The 26,092-nt window shown below is 44.7% G+C and overlaps 1 protein-coding gene across 7 annotated transcripts; it reads right to left on the bottom strand.

Moving 5' to 3' along the window:
• Positions 1–1,017: 1,017 nt before the first annotated feature.
• Positions 1,018–26,072, bottom strand: LOC107206912 (hexokinase HKDC1-like). Of its 7 annotated transcripts, none has more exons than XM_033515590.1 (20): positions 25,938–26,072; positions 23,198–23,423; positions 21,129–22,990; positions 17,556–17,718; positions 15,018–15,166; positions 14,819–14,938; positions 13,954–14,049; positions 12,607–12,706; positions 11,801–11,984; positions 11,335–11,490; positions 10,356–10,589; positions 9,598–9,902; positions 9,179–9,327; positions 8,970–9,089; positions 7,368–7,463; positions 7,175–7,274; positions 6,422–6,605; positions 5,593–5,748; positions 4,659–4,892; positions 3,898–4,042 (listed from the first exon to the last, which is right to left on the bottom strand). In XM_033515590.1, exons 3-20 carry the CDS (start codon positions 21,189–21,191, stop codon positions 3,898–3,900), a joined length of 2,754 nt encoding a protein of 917 aa, XP_033371481.1. In that variant the 5' UTR covers positions 21,192–22,990; positions 23,198–23,423; positions 25,938–26,072. The 7 variants fall into 7 exon arrangements, with proteins under 7 accessions (XP_033371480.1, XP_033371482.1, XP_033371483.1 ...); XM_015633353.2 differs by having other exon boundaries at positions 21,129–21,328; XM_033515589.1 differs by having other exon boundaries at positions 1,018–4,042; positions 21,129–23,423.
• Positions 26,073–26,092: the final 20 nt, after the last annotated feature.

The following is a 26,092-nucleotide window of genomic DNA, read 5'->3' as shown; positions in this document are numbered from 1 at the left end:
TAAAATTTTGGTGCTTTTATATCTTGCTTTCCACATCAGCTTTACAGAGTGGATTTCAGTGCTGGGACAAAGAAGATATCTGCCTCATTTCCCTTCCTCCTCTCACCACAACAGGCCACCTGTGTACAGGAATAGGTCCCTTATATTATTATTTTATATCTATATGTGTATTTATCACTTGACAAGCTACTGACTTTACAAAATGAGAAATGCTCTGGATAAGCCCACAATGACAGCTCAAGGCAGCAGTGATCCTTCCTAGAGAAACTCTAAGTTTATCTAGAACAGGACAGCATTCACCAAGTCTCCTGCTCTCCCTGCCTCGCTCCCCCCTCCACCAAATTCCTACAGGGACCTCAAGCCCAAGCCTGCTCATTTCACCAAGCACAAAGAAACAAATCAAGAAGGTTCAAAGAGACAATACTTTCATTTTGGTATTACCTTCATTTCAGCCTCAAACTTCTTTACACTAATCTGCTAATCCTATATAATATTGACTTCTCAAGAAGGGAGATCATGCTAATCAGGATTTCTGAAGGATTTCCACATGATCCTATATTTACTTTTGAACTCTGTCAGAGTCAAAGGGAATATGTCACCACAGAGCTGCTACTGCATTTTCTCTGGGTTATGAGACAAGGGCCAGCGCTGTCCAAATCTACAGCCACCAAAATGTGTCTCTAGCTGGCAAAACAACATATTTAGGATTATTTTTTTTCCCCATGGATGAAAAGATAACTGCAACCATCTACTGGGAATTCCTGAAAGGCACAAACCTTATTTCATTCTCTCAGTAATTTCTTCTGTCACACCTGTGATTTAAAGATCTTTCAATTTTCCAAGTTATGTGTGTGACCTAGATGTGAAAAAAGATGTTCACATCTTCAAGCAGCATCAAAACAAAACTGATAAATTCAAGCACTAAATGTATTAACTGGAGAGAAAGCAAGCAGAAATGAAGCATCACAAAGCCATCCAAGAAGCAGCAGGAAAGAAGAAAAATAAGAATCTAAGATGTGAAGCCAGAACAATCCCATTTTATTTGGTATTGACTAACAATGCCATGTGATGAACTGCAGCACATACTGTTCAGCACAGGATATGCTGTGTTACATTTCTACTTTCATTGCGAGCTAGGGCTTTCAACTGAATCACCACATATGATGGTACAGATGGCAGAGAGGTGTTTTGCTGCAGCAGTTTAATATCTGTACAAGGGGGACTGCAGGTTTGCACCAGCCACTGAGTTTCCACATGTTGACATAATCAGGAACTCGATGCTGCATCGTTACCCAGACGGAGAATGTTCTGATTTAGAGAAAGCCGAAGCGTCGCGTGTTTATTGCGAAACCACAAGTGAAGTTTGCATCCCTGGTAAAATCCCACAGTGGCCAATAATCCTGCCCTTCTCCAGGGCTGCCCAGCAAAGCTCTGCTCATTCCCTGAGCTGCCCTCCCAGCTCAGATGCCATCTCCCTGCCCAGAAGATGAGGATCGGAGTCGCGTGGGAGCCAGCTCCAGAGCAAAGCTGCCTGCAGGAAAGGAGGGAGCACACATGGCCTGGCCTTCAGGAACCTCAGCAAGAGCCACTGAGCACTCTGTGACCCACAGACTCACTGGAAAAATATAACTGCACATGCAAAAAAATATTATTGTGTGGGCCTAACCTACCACAGAAGAAGGAATAACTGCAGTGGAGGTGTAAACTGACTTTGTGCGAGTATTTCATTTCCCAAAAAGACTAAAAAGAAAAACCAAAGCAAGATCATATTTCTTTCTAAATGTGAGTGGTTTACTTTGTTTTGTCACTGATTTGCATTCCAGTTGTGCAGAACAGGCTTTAGAATAAAAGTAGAAAAGGTGTTCTGCACCATACTCACGTGGCCATCCTGGGGCAAGTCTGCATCACCTCGTTCCAGATGTACAGGGACACATTTCATTCACAGGTACACTTTTGCAGATTCCACTGCCCCAAAAAGGCCCAAAACCACACACAGTACTAGATTTCAGGTGCCAAAATCCTGTTTCTACCTTTGGGGCCTAAAACAGCCTAGAAGAGCTATTCCAGGCCCCACATAGACTCAATATCTGATTTATTTTTTTTTTTTATCTACATCCAGCCCCTCCAAATTTGACCTGCTCATCACCAGCAACAAACTTCCATTCCAGATAACTGCCCTTACTACATTGGAAGCTTTGGTTTCTGCAGCTCTGTGGATTCTGAAACATAAAGAAAAAGTACAATACTAAAAACGAGACAAAACATTAAATGTAATATGAGTTCACAGCTTGTCTTTTCACAACTGCTCAGTACAGTGAGCTCAGCACCATGAGGAATTCCTTCAGAAGTGAAAATTATTTGCAAGTATCTTCTACCCATCCAGTAACTCCAACACAGACACAGAGCTGTTGGCACATTTTGACTTTTTCAAAGAACTACGAAACAACAGAAGTCTGTACCTCCCAATTTTGCATTTGTGATTGCTAAATTTAAACCCAGCAGCGGCCTTGTTACAGATTATTACATAAACCAAACTGCTTATCCCCCTGCACCACAGTTACTTTTGACCTAACTAGGCTTAAAGCACATTTCTTGGCCCCACTTTCTGCTGTCAGCCCACAAGGAAGCAAATAGCCACAAAGAGAGGATTAAAAGAGATACAGGAATCCTTGAGAACAGGCAGGACACAGATTTGCTGCTGCTTTGTAGCATATTATTGTTTTGGATTGTTCTGGGTAAATCAGGTGAGGGACATTTGGTCACACAAGGCCAAAGCTCTGTCCACAAAGCACCTTTACAATCACTGAAGTGCTGCTGAGCACTCTTACAGAAAGGTTTAGGTTTAAAGATTTAGGTTTTAAAGAAAGCTCCCCCTTGCCTGCATGTTCCCACAACTCAGAAGATGCACTGGACAGAGAAGCAAAGGCTCACAACAGCACAGATTTATTTACAAACAGACTACAAACAGGCAGAGCAGCAGGCAGCAGAAAATGAAAACCAAGGATAATAAATTCCCTTGCACGAAATGGAAACAATTCTCTCAGGAATGTGCAAAAGGATAACAGAGGGAAAGCAAAGAGGAGACTTTCAGAAATTCAGGTGATTTTTTTCTTCCCTCTACACAGCTATTTTGGTGGCCTGTTTGATACCCTCTACGAAGCCCTGACACAGACATTGCAGACTCTGTAGCTCCTTCTGCATTCTCCTTTTCCTTCAGTATCAAAAGAATCAGTCACAGTCAGAATCCATCCAGCACTGGTTTAGCTTCACATGACTCAGATGCACTGACATATTTTGACACCAACTGATATTCTGTGGAATCACATTTTTTTTCTTTTCATCTATTAAACATGCCTCCTGTACACAGGAAAGTATTACAACCAGTGCAGCAGTGGGGGAAGCATCACTGACCAAAGTCAATTCATTTATTTCAGTCTTCAAATTTATTGTAAAACCTGTGAAGCACTGAACAAATATATCCACTAGATCAGAGGCAACACCAGAATCTCAATGTTCTTTGAGCCAGGCCAAGACAAAACTAAGCACACAAATCCTAAGAAACTGATAAACTCAGCTGTGGTGCAGTAGCTTAATTAAGATGTAAAAAGACACATTTGGGTTGATTTTGTTTTGTTTTCACCCTCCCATGTGCACTGGAGATGCACTGCAGGGAGTACAGAACTGAGTAGACTGTGGTATGGCAAGACATAATGCCAGAGGAGAGCAGAAACACCCAATCCAAGTTACCAAAGGGCAAAAATCCACAATCCTGGTTGGTCAAAACCAGCTGCTCCCCCAAAAAAGGTACCTGTGTCTGGCAAAGCTATCTTGAATCACCACCCAGCAAATCCCTACTGCACATGCCTGGCAGTGCTGAAATTACTTGACCACTCATTTCTACTTCTGTCCAACATTATGTAATCTTTTTGCAACTGCAGTGATGAGGGCAGCTCCCTTCCCACTGCCATCTTCAGAAAGCATGAAAGTCACATCACACTGAGGTGCCAGTTCCTTCACTGTTTCACGCAGGACCCGAGAAAAACTGAAAGGGAAGGGAGAGAAGAACAGAAGAACATTTTAGCAGCTGCTTTCTGATCTGAGATCTTCATATTCCCCTATAAGCAAGGAGCCATAACCTCAGCCATTGCTTCCTTTTGCTTTTTCTCCTATTCATGAAACATACAAACCTCTGTACACAATCAGATTCTCATTTTTATTTCTCCACCTGAATTTTGCTCAGCATGATGCCACACACTGCCCACACCTTCAGAGATCATGGAGGTTCTCTTCTCCCAGCTCAAAAAGCTGATGCACCTATTTCTAGATCTTGCTTACAGAATACTGACCCAGCTCCAAAAACTCAAGGCAGCTTTCCATCTGGGAGATTCAGATATTGTGGAAATCTGCCAAAACATCTGAAAAATAAGTATGAGGTTCACCCAACATCCCAGAGAAAAGAGCCTTCCCGGTGGTAACTGGACTTTACAGTTTTGGATCCTATGGCTAGGAAAGGGAAATGACAAAATGCAGGGGAATGTGTTAGATCCTCACCCCCTCTCAGGTTTTTAATCATCTCAGCAGAAAGCTGGTACAGCTTGTTAAGCTTTCACAGTGAAAAGGAGCAGACAGCAAAGGGAAAGTGGTACCAAGGTACTCACTGTGGATGGAGCTTGTACAGAGTCCCATCTACTCCAACAGTGATTTGCAAGCGCTCCACACCTCGGTTCTCCCTCTTCTTCTCCACAATAGCAGCCAGCCCTGCCCCACAGAGCTGGGCAGCTCTTCTGGACACAACTCCACACACCTCCTTGACAATGATGCTGTCGTCACAGGTGCTGTCCAGGCCGAGCTGCTGCAGGATGCGCCGCACTTGCAGGAGGGCGAGTCGGTCACTGCGCACGGGGAAGCACACAGGGCAGAGAGGTGTTAGGGAAAGCTCCAGCAGCTCCAGATTCCAAAGTGTGATGCAAAGGAAATGGGGCCACTTCAGCTCTAACACTCTCCAGGTCTTTTAAGGCAGATTTCTGTCTGAATTCAGATTGAAAAGCTGCGCCTGCCATGCCCTTTGCCACGTTAGGCTGCGTGTCCAGCAGGCACGAACAGCAGTCATTCATCTGACTGCCAAAGTCATGAGGGAGCAGGACCAGGTCAGCCACCTGACTGCCACCTTAGATCTCAAGGCTGAGACACTCCCTTCAAGGCTTTCCACAGCAGAAAGAGTTTCAGACAGCCTAGAGACCATTGCAGTCATGCACAGATATATAGGTAAGCACATACTCATGTATCACTGACTTTTTGCTTTCTTAAATAAGTATTGTTTTAAGTCCCACAGAAACACATAGCTTGATGGCTAAGGCATCCAAGATAACCCAGCTGTGTGGACAGGAAATGATAATTTATATAATTACAAAAATAATTCTGTAACTCCCCCAGTTTCTCATTTTTAACTTTTATTCTGGAGGCGGGGGATGCACAAAGGAGAAAACTATAACTGAATTAATAGACTCCTTGAAGGAAAGGGCTCCACACACTTGCAAAAGACTGTCCCAGAAGAGTTTAAGGATTTAAACCATGTAAATCTAACAACTTTACCTCTCAATCTGAGACAGGAATTTTGTTTCAAATATGCCTCTTTTCCTGAGTGATTCCGAAACGTGTCCTCTGAACAGCAGGCCTTGTTTGGTTAAGTCAATCAAAATTTGCCTTACTATTTCACCTAGGTACATTCCACTGGTCATTTTTTCATACCTGTTGAGTCAAAAGAGGAATAAAAATGTACATTTAAAGAGATGGCTCTGTTTAGCAAGAGTGGTATGTACATGCCCTGTGAACTCCAAAAAACACCAAGCTTGCAGAGCAATAGCCATTAAACTCCATTTTTCAATCATCAAAAATCTCTTGCAGTGACTTCAAGGGCAAACATTAATTACCATATATTTACCTATGCCAAATGGTAACAGAAGTAGAAAAAAACCCTTGCAATATTAAGCAGAATACAGCATTAAAGCCAGAGTCCACACTGAAGTGAAACTCCTCCCTGTCCCCACATGCATTCACCAGTGAGTTACACCTAATCAATCTTTGTCCAACAAAGAAAAGTTCAGCTTATGGTCTTGCTTGAGTTGTATTTTGCCTTTGAAAAATCACCCTAAGAGAAGGAACAAAGCATGGCTTAGACTTTGCAGGGAGATCTTTAAAAGCTGCACTGTTTGGTAACACTTTCTTTTGTGGGTTGGTTTTGTTGTAGGGTTGTTTTTTGGGGTTTTTTTTGCTATTTAGGTTACTTATCAAGCAACAAAAGAAATGCAATATCAAATTTTCCTTTCTGATTATTCATTCATTAAGCACATTCTAAAAAGCAGCCAGTGTCTCTCAAAGACTGACTTCAGCAGGCTCTTGGCATCAGGACCATCACATTTACCTCTGTTTCCCTGGGTTTAGTGAGCCTTCATCTACTTCTCTATCATATTTTGTCCTGATGTGGTCAATGCAGCCATTGTCACCAAATGCTCCCCATTCTGTATTAATGCACATCTTTCCTTCATTCCCTTCCACTATTTCTATGTTTTTCATGTCCTCCATGTAGCAAACATTGCTGCCTGTTCCTAGAAGGGAAGAAATGACAAGACTTCAGCTGGAAAAGTTAAGCAGCAGCAGAAAATTATGGAAGATGATTGCAGTGTTCATCTCAACGTTCTCTTTGCCATATCTCAAATTTCAAGGTCCCTTCCAACACAGGCCATTCTATGATTCTATGCTTAGATATGTTTCTGGATCAAAACTTGGAGGAACCTATTAGAGGAATCATCTAAAAAGCCCAACAAGAATTCATTCAGATTTTTAAAAATATTTTCTTGTTCCATGGTCTATGACCTGGCTACACAGTAACTTGTCAAAACAAGAATTCATGCTCTATCTGCTGGTGTTCTTTTACCCTGCATACACTTGTTAGACACCATCAGAGAGATGATCAAAAGTCCAGCAGGTTCAGGAACTTATGTGTCACAGATGTCATTAAGTCTCCTGCTGAATACCACACAAACCTGCCAAGAACCCCAAGAAACGAATAACAACATATATCAAACTCAAATGAAAGGTGTTGGTTTACAGATCCCAAAGCCCTGCTCTGCATAGGTGCTTCCTTCTCACCGTGGTCACTTGACCATCACTGTACCTGCAATTAGGCCAATCTCACAGTTTGGATCCTCATATCCACAAGTCATCATGGTCCCAACGGTGTCGTTCACCACCGCTACAATGTCCAGGTCAAACTCCTAAAACACAAGTCAAGCTCACTACTGGAATGCCAGAGGAAGAGGGAGGGTGCATTAAATACACCAAAAATAAGCAGAAAAAAAATAGCTCACATTTCTTCTTCTGATGGCCTCTCTTAGCATATCAACAACATCTTCCCCCTCACAGTCTGTTGCCTTGAATCCTTTTGTCCATCCCACAAGTGTTCCCTGAAACAGAAGAGAAAGTCCTAAGTGAAGACAAAGAGCAGGCTGTACATTGCAAGCATCAGCTTTTTCTTGCCTCCCACCCCAATGCTTTTTTTTTTTTTCTTTTTTGGTTTTCAAATAACATGTTTCCCTGGACAGGTTACTTTGGATCTCTAGTGCAGGCTGTGTGCACGTTTATCTTTGTTACTCAACTGCTGAAGGCAGTGGCTCCAAGTTTATTCCACTCAGTACCTTCTAAATCTCATTTGGGAAACCTCATCTCAGCCACTTTTTATTACCTGTGAGGGAAAGACTGCAAAAAATACTTAAATGCCATAAATCATGAAACACCCATCAAACATTAATGAATGTTTGTTAATTGTTGGATTGTTTACTGAAGGACATTTGGGATGATCCCACAACTCCAGGCATCACTAATTTGTTTCTTTTCAGACGATGACCTGGCCTGACAGAAGTTGATTTCCAGGTTACCTGAATTAGTTTTACACTTCCTAAGTGGTTCTGGACTGTCTGTCCAAATAAGAAGAAAATAATAATAAAATAAAAAAATAGAAGACAACTGGTAGAAAAATCTAATATTAAGAAACACCCTCAAGTTCTAGCAACAGCAAAAGACCAAACACACAGAGCAACATATTATGGGACCCTGACACAGATGTGTCTCACTCAGTTTGTCACCAATGATGTGGAATTTGTTTCTTAATCGTTTGTCAAGGCCTAAATGCTAAGCTGTGGGTGCAGAAGGCATATGAATTCATGTCTCCACAAAAGGCCAAGTCCTGTTGGTATACTCTCAACTTTGAGCTGAAAATTGAGACAGAGCAGACTAACTTCCAGGCTTAGAGGCTATTGTGAACCCCACCAGGACATAAAAACATTCAATAAAATAGCAGTCTCTCATTTCCCCAATATCCTACATATTTGACTAGAACTAAGCAGCACAACATCCCCTGCCCTTATTGGAAATTCCTAAGAATAATCTTTCCTTACCTAAGATCTGAAGAGATAAAAGATATGATATCTGTCAAAAAGCCAACTCTTCCAAGCTGAACAAGTTAGTTCAGGTCTGTCCACTGACACTCAACAAAAAGAAGCTAATGCAGTGCAGAAATTACACAGTCAGAGCTGTGCAGCACACCTTGGAAAACAACCTGGGGTTGTAGCTGAGCAAGCCAAAGGAGCCATTTGTTATCTCATGTCATTGAAGAGTTAAGGATATTCCTGGGTTATTAAAAATAAGCACTTCATTTTGCTGTCGTGAGGGCTTAAATCTTTATAGAACAAAAGCAAGTCATGTCCACCACTTACCAGAGACAAGAAGTGAAAATTCTGCCTCCCATAGGCAGATGGCTAACACAGGAGGATAACTTTCTCATGGAACACAACTAATTTGCAAAGTAAAGTAATAAATCCTCCAAACCAACAAGTCACCCTTGCCCACAATGATGTCATTTACCAAGCAGATGCAGAGCTGCCATCTGACCCATCCTGTGCTGCAGTTCCTACCTTGTCAATGCTGGCTTGCCTGCAGGGGAAGGAGAAGGTGAAGCCCAGAGGAAGCCGAGCACCTTTAATCCCCATGTACTCCAGAAAGTCTGCTATGCACTGGACAATATGGTCAAAGAGCTGGAAGGAAAGAAGAAGCAGATAAATCTCACAAATAATCCCATACAATGGGCCTTGGCTGGATCAGTCAAACATTCATTTGAGATTACCTCTTCTCCTGTCCCTTGCATGATCTCCAAAGGAATGGCAAAGATTTTGTTATACATTTGCACAGATCTTCTTCTTCCGCTTTTGATTTTGACCAGCAGAACCCTGAAATTTGTGCCACCAAGATCAAGGGCGAGGAACTTTCCTTTCTCTGAAGGAGAAGAAAGTTATTTCATTTTGGTGCTTCAGGATGACATGCTGATGGTAGCACACTGTTCCCTGTGGCATTTATCCCATCAGGTCTACTATCATGGAGCTGGAGATAACAGATAACATAGCAGGAAGCACCGGTTTGACAACATAAATCCTCCTGGCATGTGCATTAATTAGCATTAATTAATTAGCATATTTCCTCCCCCCCCTCCAAAACAGACAAGCAGCATCCCTGAACCGCCTCCAGGTGAGCAGGAACTGACTTCACCTGTTCCATCTGGCGTCCCACACACGTACGTGGGCAGCATCTTCACCGTGGCGTCGGCTTGCGTCTCCCTCTTCAGCCCATATTCCAGCTCAGCCCTCATTTTGTCCTTCACCTCCTGGAGGGTGGCCAGGGGCAGCAGGAAGGGTGCGAGCGTGGCGTCGATGCGCCGGCGCTGGGTGGCCAGCCTGCGTGCCACCGCCGTGACCACGGCGGCCCCGCGGCCGCTGCCGCTCTCCGACAGCAGGAACCGCACGTCGCACGTGGGCACCAGCCTCCTCACCACCTTGTGCAGGCGTTTGGCGTATCTAGCAGGGACAGAGAGGCTCTTTAGGCTCTCACAGGCCTTTGGGGCATGGTTTGCTTCGTCTCACTCTGCAATCAGACCTCCAGCCAGTTTGGGAGAATAGCTGGAGAAAGTTTCCGGTTTAGGAAAGCATGGGTTCAAAAACAGGGAGGTAGTGGAGGGAGAAAGACAGAAAGGAAAAAACCCACAGTGAACTGCAAGTGTCCTAGAGGCCCAGGAGAAATCAACTGAATTTCCTCTGACACCATTATTCCAGGTGTCATGTTTTACCAACTCCACTCCAAATTCTAAAGCTGCTGGGACAGCTTTGCAATAACTAATCCAGTTAGATCTCACCCCAAAGCTGAAATGAAACCAGCAGTTCTCTGCAAAGCCACACACACACATGGAGATGGAGGCTCTTAGCAACAACAACATACGGCCAGCAATTCCCAAATCCTCTTTAGTTACTCACTTGGGGTGGGTTTTATAGAGTCCCCCATCAATCCCAACAGTAGTTCTCATCCTCAGCAGCTTTTTGTTCTCCCTGAGCCGGGTCAGGATGGCTGCCAAGGCGGCGGCACAGAGGTTGGCCGAGCGGAAGGAAACGATGGTGCAGACGTGCTGAACAGCAACACAATCCTCCTCAGAGGGAAACAGGTTCAGCTCTGTAAGGATCTCTTTTGTGTTGCTCAGACCTTCCTTGTACCTAACCCCAAAACAAAAGAGTACGTCACCAAATGCAAAAAGATATAAATCAGTGTCTTGGCTCTAAAAGAAATGAGAGGAGACCACGACACAACCCATCAGACAGTGTCATAGTTGGTTCCCATACATCCAGTAATGTGTTTCCCACAGCATTCCCAAAAGTAGCCAGGGGAGAGAGGCTGCTTCCTGGGGTTCAGCATCTGTTGACATCACTCAGTCAGTCAAGAAGATAAGGGATAAAACAGTCCAAAGAAGGAGAGCACAAGAAGAGATACACAGCTTCACTCAATACAACAACGAAAATAATTCCTGGAGTGACCATGAGAAGCAGGATTCCTCTTTAAGACACCAGAATCCAAGTTTTCCATGCAGTCATCCATTAGCTGATCTACAATCTGTACTACAGCTCCACAGCCCCAGTATTCCGACATCAGAGAGGCTGAAAGCAGCAGCAATCATCCCACACACTCAGGTCTCCAGAGAGCTTATTTAAACAACCTGCATCTGGGATGCTTACCAATATACTCACTACTGTGCAACTCACTGCTTGCTAAAACTATCTTACACCAACTCCTGCTTACAGAAAGGTCAACTTTTCTCCTAGGCAAAAGCAAAATCAAGCTGAACAGTTCAGGATTGTTCCCAGCACTCCCAGATTTTAACTACACTTTCATTATCACTGCTGTGCTTGTGAAAGAGTAAATTTGAGAGTGGCTACTCTCAAAGAGCGTATTACAAGTTCTTACTTTTCCATTGCAGACACGTGTTTCATTTCAATCTTGCCCTTAGTAAGCAGAGCTGTTGACACTTTCCCATTGAAGAGCAGACCTTGCTTTGTCATTTTTAGGAGAATGAGTCTTACAAGTTCCCCCAAATACAGGCTGCTGATCATCTTCTCAAACCTGGAATGGAGCACAGGAAGGATTTCAGGTGTTCACCAGCTCTTCTCTTCAGCTCTCCACAGCATCATACCAGAGCAACCTCCTGGTTTTAACCACACATGAGCAACTGGAGCAGCAATCCCTTGGCCTGAAGCAGGGAGGTGTGAAAAGTACTCACCCTTCCCAGAAGGGAAAGATCTGGATTAGACAGAACCAGCATCAAATCACCTCAGGTTCACTTAAGACAATTCCTGTTCCAAAGGGGCTCTTGGCAAACACTGGAAAAGCACTTTGAGAACTCAGACTGCAAGTCAGTCAGGGAATCACTTACAATTGTTTTCCAGGATTGAGAGATCCCAGATCCAGCTCCCGATCAAACTCTGTGCGGAGATCATCCAAAGCACCGTCATCTCCGAAGGCCCCCCACTCGGTGTTAATGCACATCCTCCCTTCATCCCCTTCCACCAGGTTGATGTGCCTCATCTCCTCCATGTAGCAGGCATTGGTGCCAGTCCCTGTGGGTATTGGAAAAACTGCTGTTTGTTCCATGTGTGCTTTTTAAATCCACATGTTTGGGAATAAATCAGTACATTGTCTTTGGAAGAAAATAAAAACATGTGACCCTGTGGAGCAGGATGCTGGTGTAGGCCTGCACCTGTGAAATCATCATTTCACAGTGAAAGGAAAAAAAAAACAACCTGAAATTATTCTAAGGCTTGACTTGTTTAAAAACATGTTTTCTTTTTCAAATGTACTTCTGTGTGCCTAATAAAAGGCATCACAGTGCATGAAATGGAAAAACTGTGGAAAGCATAGCTGGTACTAACTACCAGACGTGAGGGGAATTCAGCTTTCTCTGGACAGACACAGTAATTTTCTATACAGTCAGCAGAAAAGTTTAGTATGCTGGTCACAACTGAGCCCAGACAAAATGGGGACTGTGGTATTTAACAGCAATGTGATCAGCATAAAAACAGCTGCTTTACAGGAGACAGCCAGGCTTGAAAATCCAACCATTGTTTTTTCCATTTGCTTTCTGCTCTTTTCCTGTATTGTGAAGCTCCCTCCTACTTCAGATTTGTAGTAATTCAACAATAAAGAGGGAAAAAACCCTTGATGGTGAACAGAAAAAATTACCAATTATGAGTCCAACTTCACAGCGCTGGTCATCATATCCACAAGTCATCATGGTTCCCACCGTGTCATTGACCAGCGCCAAAACATCAACATCTATGTCCTAATAGCATAAAGATGAATGATTAACAGGGGAAAAAAAAAGCTCAGAAAGCCTCCTGTGTGATAAAGCACCACCATGCAGACATACACCTTGGGCTGCACTTTGAAGGCTTCATTCAGGAAAACTCCTCTGTTGGAAGACGCTAATTCCTTTTACAACATTCTTCCCACAACCCTGTAAGGTTACAAACAGCTCCGAATTCTCAAGGGTTTCACCAGCCTCTTTGCTTGAAGGATTTGTTTTTCCCCAATCCCACCTCATTTGCCAGAAAAGTGGCATGTTACTGGTGTGAATGTTGTGATGCTGTGATTACAGGCTGTGTGAAAGGATAACATCCCACCACCTGAGCAGATCCCACCAAATGGGACAGGAAACACACAAAATGCAGCTACAGCTGTGCAGCAATACCACAGTCAAATAAAAAGCCCTTCCATCAAGGCTGTGTGGTTTTCCTTTCACATTTATCAAAGGATTGTTGCAACTCAGATGCCAGCACCAGGAGGAGGCCACACTTCACCCAGGAAGCCTCAGATCCTTTGTCACTAATAACTACAAGACTGATGCAGAAAAAGAAGTGAACCAAAATCAAGGCTGGATTTTTAGCAGGAGAGAAAACAGAATTTCCTCTTTCCTACAAAGTAATCAAGATATGGAAAGATGCCTTGTGTTTCTTAGCTGGTGTTAGCAATAGCATCAAACAGGAAAAGCCAGGCTTTCCAAAATAATAAAACACAGTGTTATTCAAAGGTTAGATGCTAGTTCAAGGCCAGATTTAATCATGTCTTACTGCTGACCTTAAAAATTGTAATCAATGGCTCCATCCTACAGACTGGACAGGCTAGCCCTGGCAGAGGTAAGTGTGCCAATCTGAGATGACAGCTTCCCCCTACCAACCTCCATCCCACAAGCCAGGCTGTGAAACAGTGTGTGAAATTACTGAGTGTTTTATATCTCACCCAGTAGTTTCACAAGAGATTCCCTTGGGCTGAGACAGTGGGGTGGGTGAGCTGTCACAGCCAGCCTGGGTTATCAGCTGGCAGCTGCCCTTGCTGATACTGGGGCAGTCTGAGTTAGAGCTGTGAGAGAGATCCAGATCTACCACATGTACAGCCATGCTGGGCACTTGCTACTGACCATCCCTGGAGGATGTCTGACAACTCTCAAAAGAACCCCCACACCAAGAGCTGATTTCCCAGGAGGATGTTCTGAGGCCAGCCAGGCTCAGCTCCTGCAGGTACAAAACTTGCCTTGTGCTTCTGGAGGGCCTTGCGCAGAGAGCTGACCACATCTGTGTCCTGAACTCCTCGGACCCTGAAGTGCTTTGTCCACGCAAGAAGAACCCCCTGAAAAGTAACAGGGCAGTGACCCAAAAGCACACAAAGCTTAGCAACACAATCTACAAAGCCAGTCAGGACTAAAGTGTGTGGAGAAGTCCACTATGTCTCTCCACACCATAAAACTGAGCCAAAATAGAGCAGAACATCTTACCTTGGAGTGCCTGTCAGTACCAACACAACCAAAAGGGTACAGTCATAAAGTCCCAGTTCTGTAAATGTTTCTCCCTGTGCTTCATTTAAAGCACATGGGGCTTTCCTATGCTGATCACAATCTAATAGCACAAAGCAAAAAGCACTTGCAGGACTGGAACCCAAACACAGAAACAAGAGAAGCTAAGATGAGAGAACACAAAAGAATTGCAACCAGCCCTTTGTTTCCCCAAGGGGTGTCTCAAGCAGCTCAACCACAGGTATTTCCTATTCAGAATTAACTGTAAATAATAAAACCTGAGAGTGATTAAAAAAATAAAGACTTCAAGACACAAAAGGACATGTCTGCTTCTAAGAGTGTTAATACAGGAGCACATGGTTCCTGTGGAACTGGGTACTGATAAAGCAATAGAATAACTTTAGCTTAAAGATCATGCTGCCTTGAGATGAGAAATGAATGGCTGAAGGGTAGTCTAGTTAAATGCCAAAAGTCACCCATGCCTTCTTTAGAGAGCTATGTAAACATGACCCCACATAAAAGCCACAGGTAACACCCGCATTCAACAGCTCGCCCAGAATCTGTGAGGAGCTCAGCTTGACAAGAGCATTTCTTTATGCATCTTACCTCTTCCAACTTGGTCTGTTTGCATGGAAAAGAAAATGTAAAGCCAAGAGGTAACTTCTTATGCTTCAAGTTTTTGGTCTCCATGAAGTCTGACAGACAGTCAGCAACATACTCAAAGAGCTGCACAAAAAGAGAGCACATTTGGGCTGTGTCCCTTGGGTGGGTGTGCCAGCACAGCAGCAGCACAGCAGTGCCCTACCTCGGCTCCATTGCCCTGTGTCACCTCCTTGGGTGTGGGGTAAAACTTGCTCTCCAGCTGGCTGCTCTGCTTCCCATCATCAAACACCTTCACCCGGTGGGCACGAAACTGGGAGCCACCCAGGTCGACAGCGAGGAAATCACCCTTCTCTGCAACACAGGCGGGCAACCATCACTGGGGATGGCCACAAAGAGTGGCTCAGCTGCCAGGCTGATGGCCACAGCCCAGGGCCCTCCCTCACCACAGCCCCTCCTGCCCCATCATGGCAGATCCTTATCCCAAGGGCCTGGGAGCATCAGCAAGACAGAGTTGGAAATTCAAAGCAAGGCTATCAGGTCTCTCCTTTCTGCTTGCTAATTTAATTTTTGTTTGGCTGTTTGGGTTTGCCTACCCTGCTCCTTCCACAGCAGCGTATTTTCAAGCTGCAGAAGGAGGAGCTTTTCAGCAAGAAAGGCCCAAAGCAACTGCAAAACCAACCAGAGCACACAGAGGCTGCAAAACTGTCACCTGAAATGTGGAACAATCAGAATGTGAGACCATTACCTGTATCCAGTAGAGGATGAAGGATTTGCAGGCACATGTGAACTCAGCTCTAGTGCAAAAGTCGAATTCCAAATGGGGCAAAGCTAATTTTCTACCCAAAATCAACCAGCACAATCCTTTTCAAATGTCTTTTGGTGTTTCTGTGAAAGTACCATTTTGTTTCACAGGCTTGCTCAGACACACATCTCCAGCAGCAAACCTCAGATGGAAGGACAGCTTGGCCTCACAGCTACAATAAAGCAATTGTTTATCCCATACACAGGAAAATGCCCTTCCCAAAAGGAAAACACAGTGGTATGTACCTAGCCTTGGCATGATCTTTGTTCCACAGTCCAAACATGTGATTAAATTTTATTAAATCTGGTCCTGAAAGGTAAGGAAGCAGGAAATTCTACCTGTAATACCATGGTCAGCTATCAAAGGTGAGGAGGCAGACTGGGTTACTCAGTAAACTGTGACATTAGTCAGACCATTAATCCCTAAACAATGAAAAACTGAAGATGGACTATATGAGTCATTTCAGGCAGCAACACTGAGGGCACAAAAATAATCTCAAAGTTAATTGCAAATGGGGAATAACCATCCAAGTTTGAGCTGTTTAAACATCCTGGAAGTTTTAACCTGTCTGGAAGCAAAATAACCAACAAGAATTTTTCAAGAGAGCAAATATAGAAAAATCTATGTGATACTTAGAGTAGGCAAGGTGTCAATAAGATTCAGCCCAGCTTGATGCTGCAGCATGTCCTTGACACATTGGAAAGGCCACACACAAAGGCCAGGACAGCACTGTCCAACCTTGGCCTTGAGGAATACCAACTCTTGCAACACTGATTACAATCTTCCTGCAATCTTCCAAGTCTCCTGGCCTCAGGGGCTTCCTGCTGTTCCAGGACAGCAGCAGAGCCCATGAGACCTCAGGACCAGTGACTGTCACTGACATTGCAAGGGTTAAGAAAGTACTTCTTTCTCTTTGACAAAGTTAGCAGCAATGGAAGAGTGCCCCCTTCCATCCAGTCAGCTTGTGTATAATTTCTCTCAGACATGCCTCATTTCAAGGGACTTGCCTTCAAATGTCTTCTTTATGCCATTGAAACTGTTATTCCTCATTTAACTGCAGGAAAAATACCTTCAGAAGGAATGAAGTCATGTGGAAATAAGGTACAAAGCTAACATTTTGGTCTTCTGCACAGCTTGTTTACACCACTGTGTCTGACCTAGGCCAGACACAAAATCCTACACAAATTAACTTGGTTAAACCTGGGAAAAAAGTAATTTTCTGTCAGGCTGCACTGCCAGGAGCCAGCTGAGGACTTATTTTGTATGTGCATACCTCCCCAAACAAGATGGGCTTTTAGTTCCTATCTCACATCACATCCTCCCAGAGGACACTGCTGCAATTTCTCCCTCTCTGTTCAAGTCTCAGCTGAAGAAGCAGAGCAGTTTCCTGGTAGATCCCATCCAGAAGCAGATTTTCCCAATGAGAAAGGCAAGAAAGGGCAGAAGGGATCACTTTTTGGAGAATTTGTAAAAGCAGTGCAGAGTTTGGGGATCACAGCTCTGAGCATTCTGTGTTGCTGGCAATTTGAGGGGTTTCACTGCAGCATCCTGCCCTCCCTGTAGCTCCAAGAAGGCCAGGTCACACTTCCCACAGCCACAGCACACTGCACTGCAGGCTCTGAGCTGTAGAGGCTGCCCTTGCCATGTCCAGCCACAGCTCCTACAGCAAGGCCTGCACTCAGATGGGAAGAGGCTGTTCCTGAGCACCAAGTCCTTTCCTCAAACAAGCAGCACTAGGTCAAAATCCACCGGGTGCAAGGGAAAAAAACCCACTCTGCCAGCATTCCCCCAGGCTCAATACACACACATGTGCCTTCTCAATGAGACAGGCAGTAACCCAGAGCCATTGGCTGCCCTGGGTCTCTGCTGGGCTCTCCTGGAGTCCTGGCAGCAGCTCATGCTGAAGCAGCAGTGCTGTGCTGGAGCAGGGGCACTCACCTGAGCCATCGGGCAGCGAGCGCACGAACGACGGCAGCATTTTCACGGTGGCTGTGGGGTTTGTGTCTCTGCCCAGGCCCTTCACCATCTCAGCCTGGAATCGAGCCATCACATCCAGCAAGACATCGTCAGAGAGGCGCAGGTGGTACAGGTACCTGTCAACCTGCAAAGGTGAAGGTGTTACTCAAAGGCATGCAGGCTCCTTGGTGCTCTGCATTCATCCTTTCATTTCCAACCTCAGCACCCAAGATCTCGTGGCTGGCAGTGCAAGCAAGTTCCAGGTCATCATGACAGTCACTCTTCTAAAAAAAACTCTGATTTGAAAATGTTTAACTCAGCCTTGGTGAATTGCTGCCCAAAAGTTTGCCATCTTTTCTGATGGCTCACTAACTTGACAATCTATGGAAGCTCATGAGATTTGCTTGAGGCCCTGACAAGTTGTTTTCACACCATACTCTCCTGATAGAGATGTAATGAACTAGAACTGCAAAGTATCTCAATCTGGTGAGAATTTGACCTCTCTGAGGCAGGTCCAGAAAATGCCATCAGTACCCAAGCGTGTCAGCCACAACCCAAAAACATCTATTCAGCTACTGCTTCACTCCACGGACAATTAACTTTGTTGGCATGCCAGGCTGGAACTCAAAGCCTTTTTTCTCACTCCAGCTCTGCTCTCCATTCTCTTGTGATTCTAGGATTACATCTAAAACACATTTTTGGGTGCAATCAGTACCCTTTGTTAAAGGTCTGCAACTCACAGAATACATCAAACTAGAAGCCAGTTGAATATAAAATAATTCAAAAGTAGCTATGAAGCAGCTCATTCAGATAAACAGGCAGAGAAGCTAATCAGTGGTTATGAACAGCTTCATCATGGCAAAGTGAAAGGTTTTTTTCCTTAAGGACCATGGGACTGACACTTATCTGTGCAGGGTTGTAAGTAGTGTGGCCTAGAAACTACATAGCTAGATACAACAAAAGATTAACACAGGAAAAAAAAAGGCATCTGTCAACATCCAGAAGCTTTTCCACTGGGCAGACTTAACATGAACCAGGCACAATAATTGTGTGCTCCAAATAGCTGGATGTCCCCTGAAGGGTAATTTATTTTCACATCCCACTCCCCAGTACATGAGACCAGAGGAGGTGGGCAGGGGAGAGAGGTGGGACAGCTGCCAGGGCTTTGCTGCTGCAGACACTCAGCTCTTGCACCATGGGCTACGTTGTTATGGTGATTTATCAGTCCAGGGCATTTCATCACTCCCATTTACACAGGGAGGTCAGGGGGGTTGGAAGGACCAAGTCTCATCAGCAATATGGCAGGATTTAAAAGGTTGCATTGTTTAAACAGAGGGCAATGCAGGTTGTAGATAAATTGGTCTTTGCTGCAATTGGGATTTGCCACCTGTTTTAATGAGGCACAAACTAATTACCTATTCACAGTCCCATTTTAAACTGATGGTCAGCAGTGACCCACCTGAAAGAGCCAGGATCCTTTAAGTCACTCCAGCCCTCACTGAGCACACACAGAGGAGAAAGTGTTAAACTACAACTGTCCTAGAGCAGCAGCTGCCTTTGGATACAGCTGTGCCTTGAAAAGGCCATTATTCAGATTTGTCTTTGTAGCCCTTGTTTGCGCAAGCATTTGATTTCCTCCAAGGATTTTTTGAGGCCTCACCACTGTGTAGGATCCATCATCTTAGCCTGTGCACCTGTACTGATTTTTTGAAGAAAATACAGTGACAGGAGACATACAGCACTCATGCACTCTGACACAGACCCAAACAGCCTTGTGACAGAAATCCCTGGGGGGTAAAAAACCTTCAAGAGTAATAAAAATTACTGTGTCTGCTTGCAGAGAACATGCACTAGCGCCCTGCTGCCCACAGACATTGCATTCCCCACCCTGTTTACCCACTACAGGAGCAGACAGTCTCTCCAAGGAGCTAGATAAGGCAGAGCCCAGGAAAGCCTGCTGGTTCTCCAGCCTGATTTACAACCAGAGCAAGGCCCTGTTCTCATAACCATTTACAGCACAGGAATGGCCAGGCTGTGCTAAACCAGTGCCTTGCCTCATTTATGGAAATTGCAGTGTTTTCCCAGCAGGCAGGCTGCTCTTGGTTTTGCCACCACAGAGTAAATAAGCCTGGGGAAGGAGAGGTGGGAAGATACTCCTTCTTTCCAATAAGGGAGAAATCAGTTCTGTTCTGTACAGTCTGCCCTAGGCTACTTAGAAGTCTGAGTAGCATGTGGTTTCTTGCCTTCAGGAAGGGCTAGTTTGTACCTTGCAGAAAGACTTTGATTTTTTTAATGGGTTTGCCAGAATTCCTCTGCTCCCTCATCTCCACTGTCCTCACTCAACTGCAAGCTGGATGTTCTTCTGCAAAGCCCACTACATCCAAGCACTGCTCCACAAGGTCTTTTTCTTAGTAAAAAGAAAGAAGAAATAGTACTGTCTAGTAAGAGATGAGCTCCTCACAGAGGGAAAGCACAGTGAGGCCTTTTTCTGATCACATTAAATCCTAGGGATAAAAGGGAATGACTGAGTCAGAAACACCTGATTGCCGAGATACCAGTACATTCTCTTGGATACCAGGCATTCTCTTGGAATGCCTCTCTCCACAACAGAACTAAGGGAAGAAGTCTTCCTTGGAACAAGCCACTCCACTCTGTTTTGGGCAGAGAGAGGAGAACCCAGAGTGGCTCACTTTGCTGATGAGCTCAGTGATGTAAGCAGATCTATGCACCAGGACCTTGGATCTCCCACCATGCATCCACAGACAGCCCCACCTGCTGCTGGCTGGAAAAGCAGAGGACAGAGCCTGGCAGCACTCAGTGAAGACATCAGGAATACAGAGGGGCCCTCAGGGGACATGTCCACAAACCAGAGGACCTCTGATCAATGAAGCTTACAGATCTCACATGGTTTTATGATGGACATAAGCCCAAAAACCCATTTCAGCATGGCCATGAAAGTAGATTAGGCAGCTCATTCCCAGTACTGATAGCTTCAGATCTGAGCCATCTCGAGCTTTTCCAACTGTAATTAAAGGTCACACCTATAAATATCAGAGTGATTAGCCAGTTTTGGATAACCAGAGAGGAGGCTCAGGAACCCCAACACCGGTTGGAAATCTCTCACAAATCTCAGCAGACCCAGACCAAAGACCACAGGTGTTTTCCCTGTCCCTGCTACATGACTGACTCCTGATCCCTACTCAGACTGAGAAATCCCAGAATTCACACTACACTTGCAAAGCAACTCAGCAAGAGTCATCCTTTCTGTCCTCTGGGCTCTACCACACCATGCCAGATAAAGCTTAAGCACTTTCCCTTACTGAAGAGAATTTGCTCCATTACTGGGAGAGCACTTTTAACTGTGCAGGGAAAACCACTAACCAGACCTATTTTCACACTCATCAGGTGGTTTAAGGTCTAAATACCTCCTACCCCATTTGGCTGAATGGTTTTAGTGGCTAATGCCATTATGTGGTCTGTGTTAGGTACCACAGACCCCTCCGTATCTGGGTAACACAGCACTTAAAATAGCAATCAGCTGATGCTGCATCTTACCTTTTTTATTTGATCCTCTTTTAGCTTTGTGAAATGGAAAGCTAGCAAGTGGACAGCAAACATTTTCTTGAAGCAGATGGATGAGTCAGTAGTGACAGAGCTGCTGTGAATAACTCCAAAGCGACAGACCTTTATTCACGAAGCTGGAGCTAGAGAAACTTCAGCAGAGGCATTTTCCCCAGTGTAGAATAGTGGAGTTCCTGGGAAATTGAGTCCAGAAATAAATCCATCCAGTGTGATCGGGTCAGTGATTAAACTTCTGCCTCTTTGTATCACACCCCCCCACCAACACCAACCCGAAGTCCCTCCCCTCCCCAGCTACACACTTCATTGTGCCAGAGCAGGCACCTGGAGAGCTGCCAAGCTGAAGGGGAGAAAAATCGATTTTGTTACTGCCCCACTTGGGAATTGTTACCACTTCTCAATGCAGTTGCTATGCAGCCTGCCCCGCTTCATTCCAGGGGCTGACAGGCTCCCACCGCTGCTGAGCGCTGCAGGGAATCTGCGAAGTTAAATGGTTTTAGGAGACTTCTTCCCTCTGCTCAGCGCTCCCACTTGTGAGACAAGCTCTTCTGCATGAATTAACTTCACTCTGGTTCTGCACATGCACCCTTATCTGCAGCTTTGTACCAATTAAGCTTCAGCTGTGTAAAAGAGCAGAGACACACAGACCCCTGCCCCCAGCTGGAATGCCTCTTGCGCAATTCCCAGCAGAAAGGTTTCCAACCGATTCTTCTCCCTTCACCCAAAGCTTCAGGCCAGTGAAGATCCTCAGTACTGCAAAACCTGGGGAGAGGGCAGATTTACCTGGCAGGCAGCACTGTGGCTATCAGACTGCCCCACTGGAAGAATGCCTTTAATTGGCAGCACAGAGCACCTACAGCAAGAGCATCTTCCTTACACCATCAGATTTCGACACAGCCTTGAAGCATCACTCTCAAATTCATTCTGAACCCCCACGTGTTTCCAGGATTTTGTATTAAATGATATGGACTATGGAAACATCATCCAAAGAAAGCTGGGTGAAATGCTGACACAAAGGAGAGGGGGAAGAAAACCCAAGAAGGCATTCTCATGGGGTAATTAGAGGCTCACTCTCAAACTACACCTGCATACAGTGTGTTTACACCCTGCTCAGCTGAACTGACCACAGGTACTGGCAGACAATTGTCACCCTGAATTCTGCAGAACAAGGTAACAATTAAAAATTATTTTGACAGATTAGCAAAACAGCAGGGGGAGAAGAGAAAAGGGGGAGGGCAGTGTCAAGTAATGTGAGGAAACACAAAGAACTGCTGAGTGGTAGAAAACTGTCTAGAGATACAGAGGGATCCAGAGGCAGCTAGCCAGTAGAAAGGATGTCTGGCTACATCAGTTCACAGCCTAGAGTGGACCCAACAATCTCATGCTATTATAAAAAGGAAAAAGTACAACTGATGATGGTGGGCTGTATATACAGGATAGTCCACAGGCACACAAACCAAGACTCAACTCCATACTTGGCACCAGTCTTGGAAAGAGGACTCTTTTCCAAGGCACGTCAAGAAGGCAGGGATCAGGAGGAGTAAGCTCTCCTGAACATCAAGAGCAGCCACAGGTCACATATTTTCAGCTTCTGATCATGCACAAAGACTGAAAGAGTTGAGGGAGCGGAACTCCCTCTGCAGAGACAAATCACACAGAACCTCTGCTAGGAAAAGTCTTTTTCTTTTTTTCTCCTCCTGCCTTGCATCAGGGATGAGCTCTGGACACTGGGAGATCCTGCCAGCTCTATTTATTTTCCAGTATTCTAGAACAAGAGTAAAGCAGACAGTGGCTGAGCAGTCCATAAATAGGGCTTGTTCTAAAATTAGGCCTTTGATCTTCGAGAGAAAAAGAGAGAAAAGAACGAAGAAAATAAGCCACACTACCAGCCAGAAAGCACGGTTCACTTCTCCTCTATTCATCTTTTAATAACTGCTGGCTCGTTAAGTCAGACACTGACTCCCAAAGGGACTGTCTCTCTCCTCATTGTTTACCCATGCCATCCGAGTCACAACCCCTCTGGCCAGCAAAATTGAAAACATCACCTTTCAAGCTCCATCCCACTTTGATCCAGAGCTCATTGTGTCTGTAATACAGTAGATTTATTTTTCATTCTCTCTTTTCTTTCTTTCTCTGACGGACACCGCTGGAAAAGGGTCTCAAAGATCTGAATGTTCCTAAACTGGCAGCAGGCTCTGTGAAATACCTGACGTGTCAGAATCACTGCGTAACTTGTTCTCTCACCCCGGGCGCATCCCAGCTTCCGGCAGGCTGTTGTGCAAGAAAAGACAAGACATTATCTCATTTCCACACAGACAGCAGTTCACTGTACCAAGTGCCCAACACCCAAAAGTGTGACAGCTATTTTGTACATATCCTGACCAGGACAGGAGAACCAGCCCAGGCCCAAGTGAACAAATCAGCTCCAACTGCATGCAGCTTGGAAGCTTGAGGAGATGTTTTTCCCTTTTTTTAGAGCTGCCGTCAATAAAAGTTATTCACAAACCTTTCCTCCCTGCTTTGCAAGGGCCAACAAGACTTTAAAATTGTAATGCCCCCCTCTCTACTTTCTTCTCCTGCAGTTCTGCCTCCAAACCCCATCTCACAATGGAGAATCCTGAAGAGTCTGCTGCTCATCTGCCTCCCACAGCCTTGCAGTCAAAGGCCTGCTGAGAAAAGGAGCTCAGCTACAGTGGGGAAACTCACAAAAAAGTAGAGTACATCAGCTAAACATGCCCTTGTTACCTCCAGAAAGAGATACCCCATAGCAATAAGCATTTTATTGTGAGAAACTCATCTATTTTTGGTGAGTTATAACAGGCAGTAGCAATGCTGGCTGCTACATTTAGTACCCAGGTTAACAAGTAGACAGTGGACAAAGCTACTAGCAATTCATCAGGGGAAATCCTTCTTTTTTATAGTTTATGATTCCAAGACCAACCCCTAGAACACATTCCCCCTTCCCTGCAGTAACAGCAGGTTCATTCCGCATTATACTCCTGTAAGTTCATCAAAGCTCAGGAGAGAAAGGGGTCCCCATATTCATTCTTCCTGCATATGCCACTCTTAGTGCAACATCAGGATATAAAGAAAGGCAGAACACCTGAGAGGACTGATGGGAAAAATCAGGAGAGATGGAAATAGCACAGACAGAACAGAGCATGCTGGGCTTAAAAGAAAGAAGGACTTTACCAAGCAGTGCTGTTACAATCAGCATTTTGCATCTAAAGGACAGCAAATAAACAATCAATGAATAAACTTCCAAACATCTCTAATTTCAATGCCTGAAATTAATATGGAAATCTGAACACCTGACACGGTTTTGCAAACGTGGCTCCCAGATCAAGAGTACAGCATTGTTGTTGCTTAAAAATAAAGCTTCAGCACAGCCCCACAAGGCAGGTTAAAAATGGATAGTTGGGGTAACTCTGCACCACACCAGCCCAGATTGTACCACATGGGACCAATCTGGCAGCCATTCTAATGGGAGTCAATGACAGCCACACCATTAGCTCAGAAGAAAAGAAAACTTTCATAAAGTCAGCCTGGAAACGCCTGAATAAACTTCAGAGCTTCTAAAACAGTTACTATGGAGTCACTATGGAAACAAGCAGCGAGTTAAGCAAAGTGCTAATCTCAGCAAAATACAAAAAAGAATGCTTAGAGTAATTTAGCTTCTTCATTGCAAGGCCTGGTGCTGAAACACAACACTCAGTCCCAGACACTCTTTCCTTGCTCAAAAATATATGCTAGTACTCAGCTTACTGTATGATTAAAGGATAAATTCAACCTAACAGAAGCAAAGTGCAGTGTCAGTGTGGGTCTCACACAGACTGGGCAGGGAAAACCAGAGTTGCCCATGGTGGACAGCCAGGGTTGGTTTCAAACAGTGGTTTGTGGATCCACCCTGGATCTGGGGGAAGTGCAGTCCCAGGGGTAAGAGGGACAATGCATGTGGTCAAAATGTGCCTGCAGGCTTGAGCAACTCCTGCTTCCCTTCCAGTGAGTGCCAAGGAGGCAACTGATACCACTCCATCACACAAGCTGTGTGATAGCAGCCAATCCAACACATTTGTAAGGGTTAATGGAAGCTTGCACCATGCAACTGGTGCTGCTGTTCAACAGCAGGACTCCAGGAAAGCAAAGCTGAACTACTCATCTGCAAAGCAGAAAATCCACAACACTCACATGGCCACTGCCACACACATAGGGCTGCTTGGTTTTTCTTGGAGCAGGAAAAAAAGATGTGGCTTTTTCCCTAAAACTTTCTCTTCCCACCAGTATTGTACTGAAACCAGCAGGAGATCATGTGGACTAGAAACACACACACTGCTTGCTTTTCAGTAAACAATGAGGAAAGAATACATGAACTACACTGAAAACAGCTGTAAAAACATTATTCAAACTGCTGCAGATTTCTTTCTGAACAGCAGCATAAAGGAATGATACCAGGAGAAAGGAAAGGGGATTCAGAGCAAACTTTCAGCCTGCAGAGAAACACAGCAGATCACTTCAGGAAATCAGGCATTTGATAGTCAAACTCCAGCTGGGTTTTAAAGGTTTCCCAACATTAACACAAGGAGGACCTGTGCACTTGTACACAGCCAATCCCAGATACATGGCAAGGGCAGCCCAGCAACATGTACAAGTGCTGAAACCATTTCTGTAAATACACAGCAGTTTCAGCATCTGATTCTTTCCTCTCTCCAGTATCCATACTGGGAGCTCGAAAGCACACCTTAAAGCTGCTCACATGAAAACCAAATCACACAGCATCATAATTACCCCTCAGATTCCAGAACTGAAATTCACTCCAGAAACTGTTGCAGCCAGAATTCCACCGCTCCTGATATATTACCACAAATGCTTTTCACCTCCTTCCACATTTTCACAGGACACAATGGTTAGAGACACATGACTTCTATCACCATTCTGAGCCA

Source organism: Parus major, chromosome 6, assembly GCF_001522545.3.
Source record: "Parus major isolate Abel chromosome 6, Parus_major1.1, whole genome shotgun sequence".
NCBI lineage: Eukaryota > Metazoa > Chordata > Aves > Passeriformes > Paridae > Parus > Parus major.
The sequence above is the reverse complement of the archived record's forward strand: the minus strand, read 5'-3'. Positions and strand labels throughout refer to the sequence as shown.

Bases quoted from the DNA above. Each gene is read 5' to 3' on its own strand.
- LOC107206912 (XM_033515589.1), bottom strand. From the start codon at position 21,191: ATGTTTGCTGTCCACTTGCTAGCTTTCCATTTCACAAAGCTAAAAGAG. The intron at 17,719-21,128 runs GTAAGATGCAGC...TCACCTTTGCAG, and splicing joins AAGAGGATCAAATAAAAAAG to GTTGACAGGTACCTGTACCA. The intron at 7,275-7,367 runs GTGAGCTATTTT...CTTGTGTTTTAG, and splicing joins AGGCCATCAGAAGAAGAAAT to GAGTTTGACCTGGACATTGT.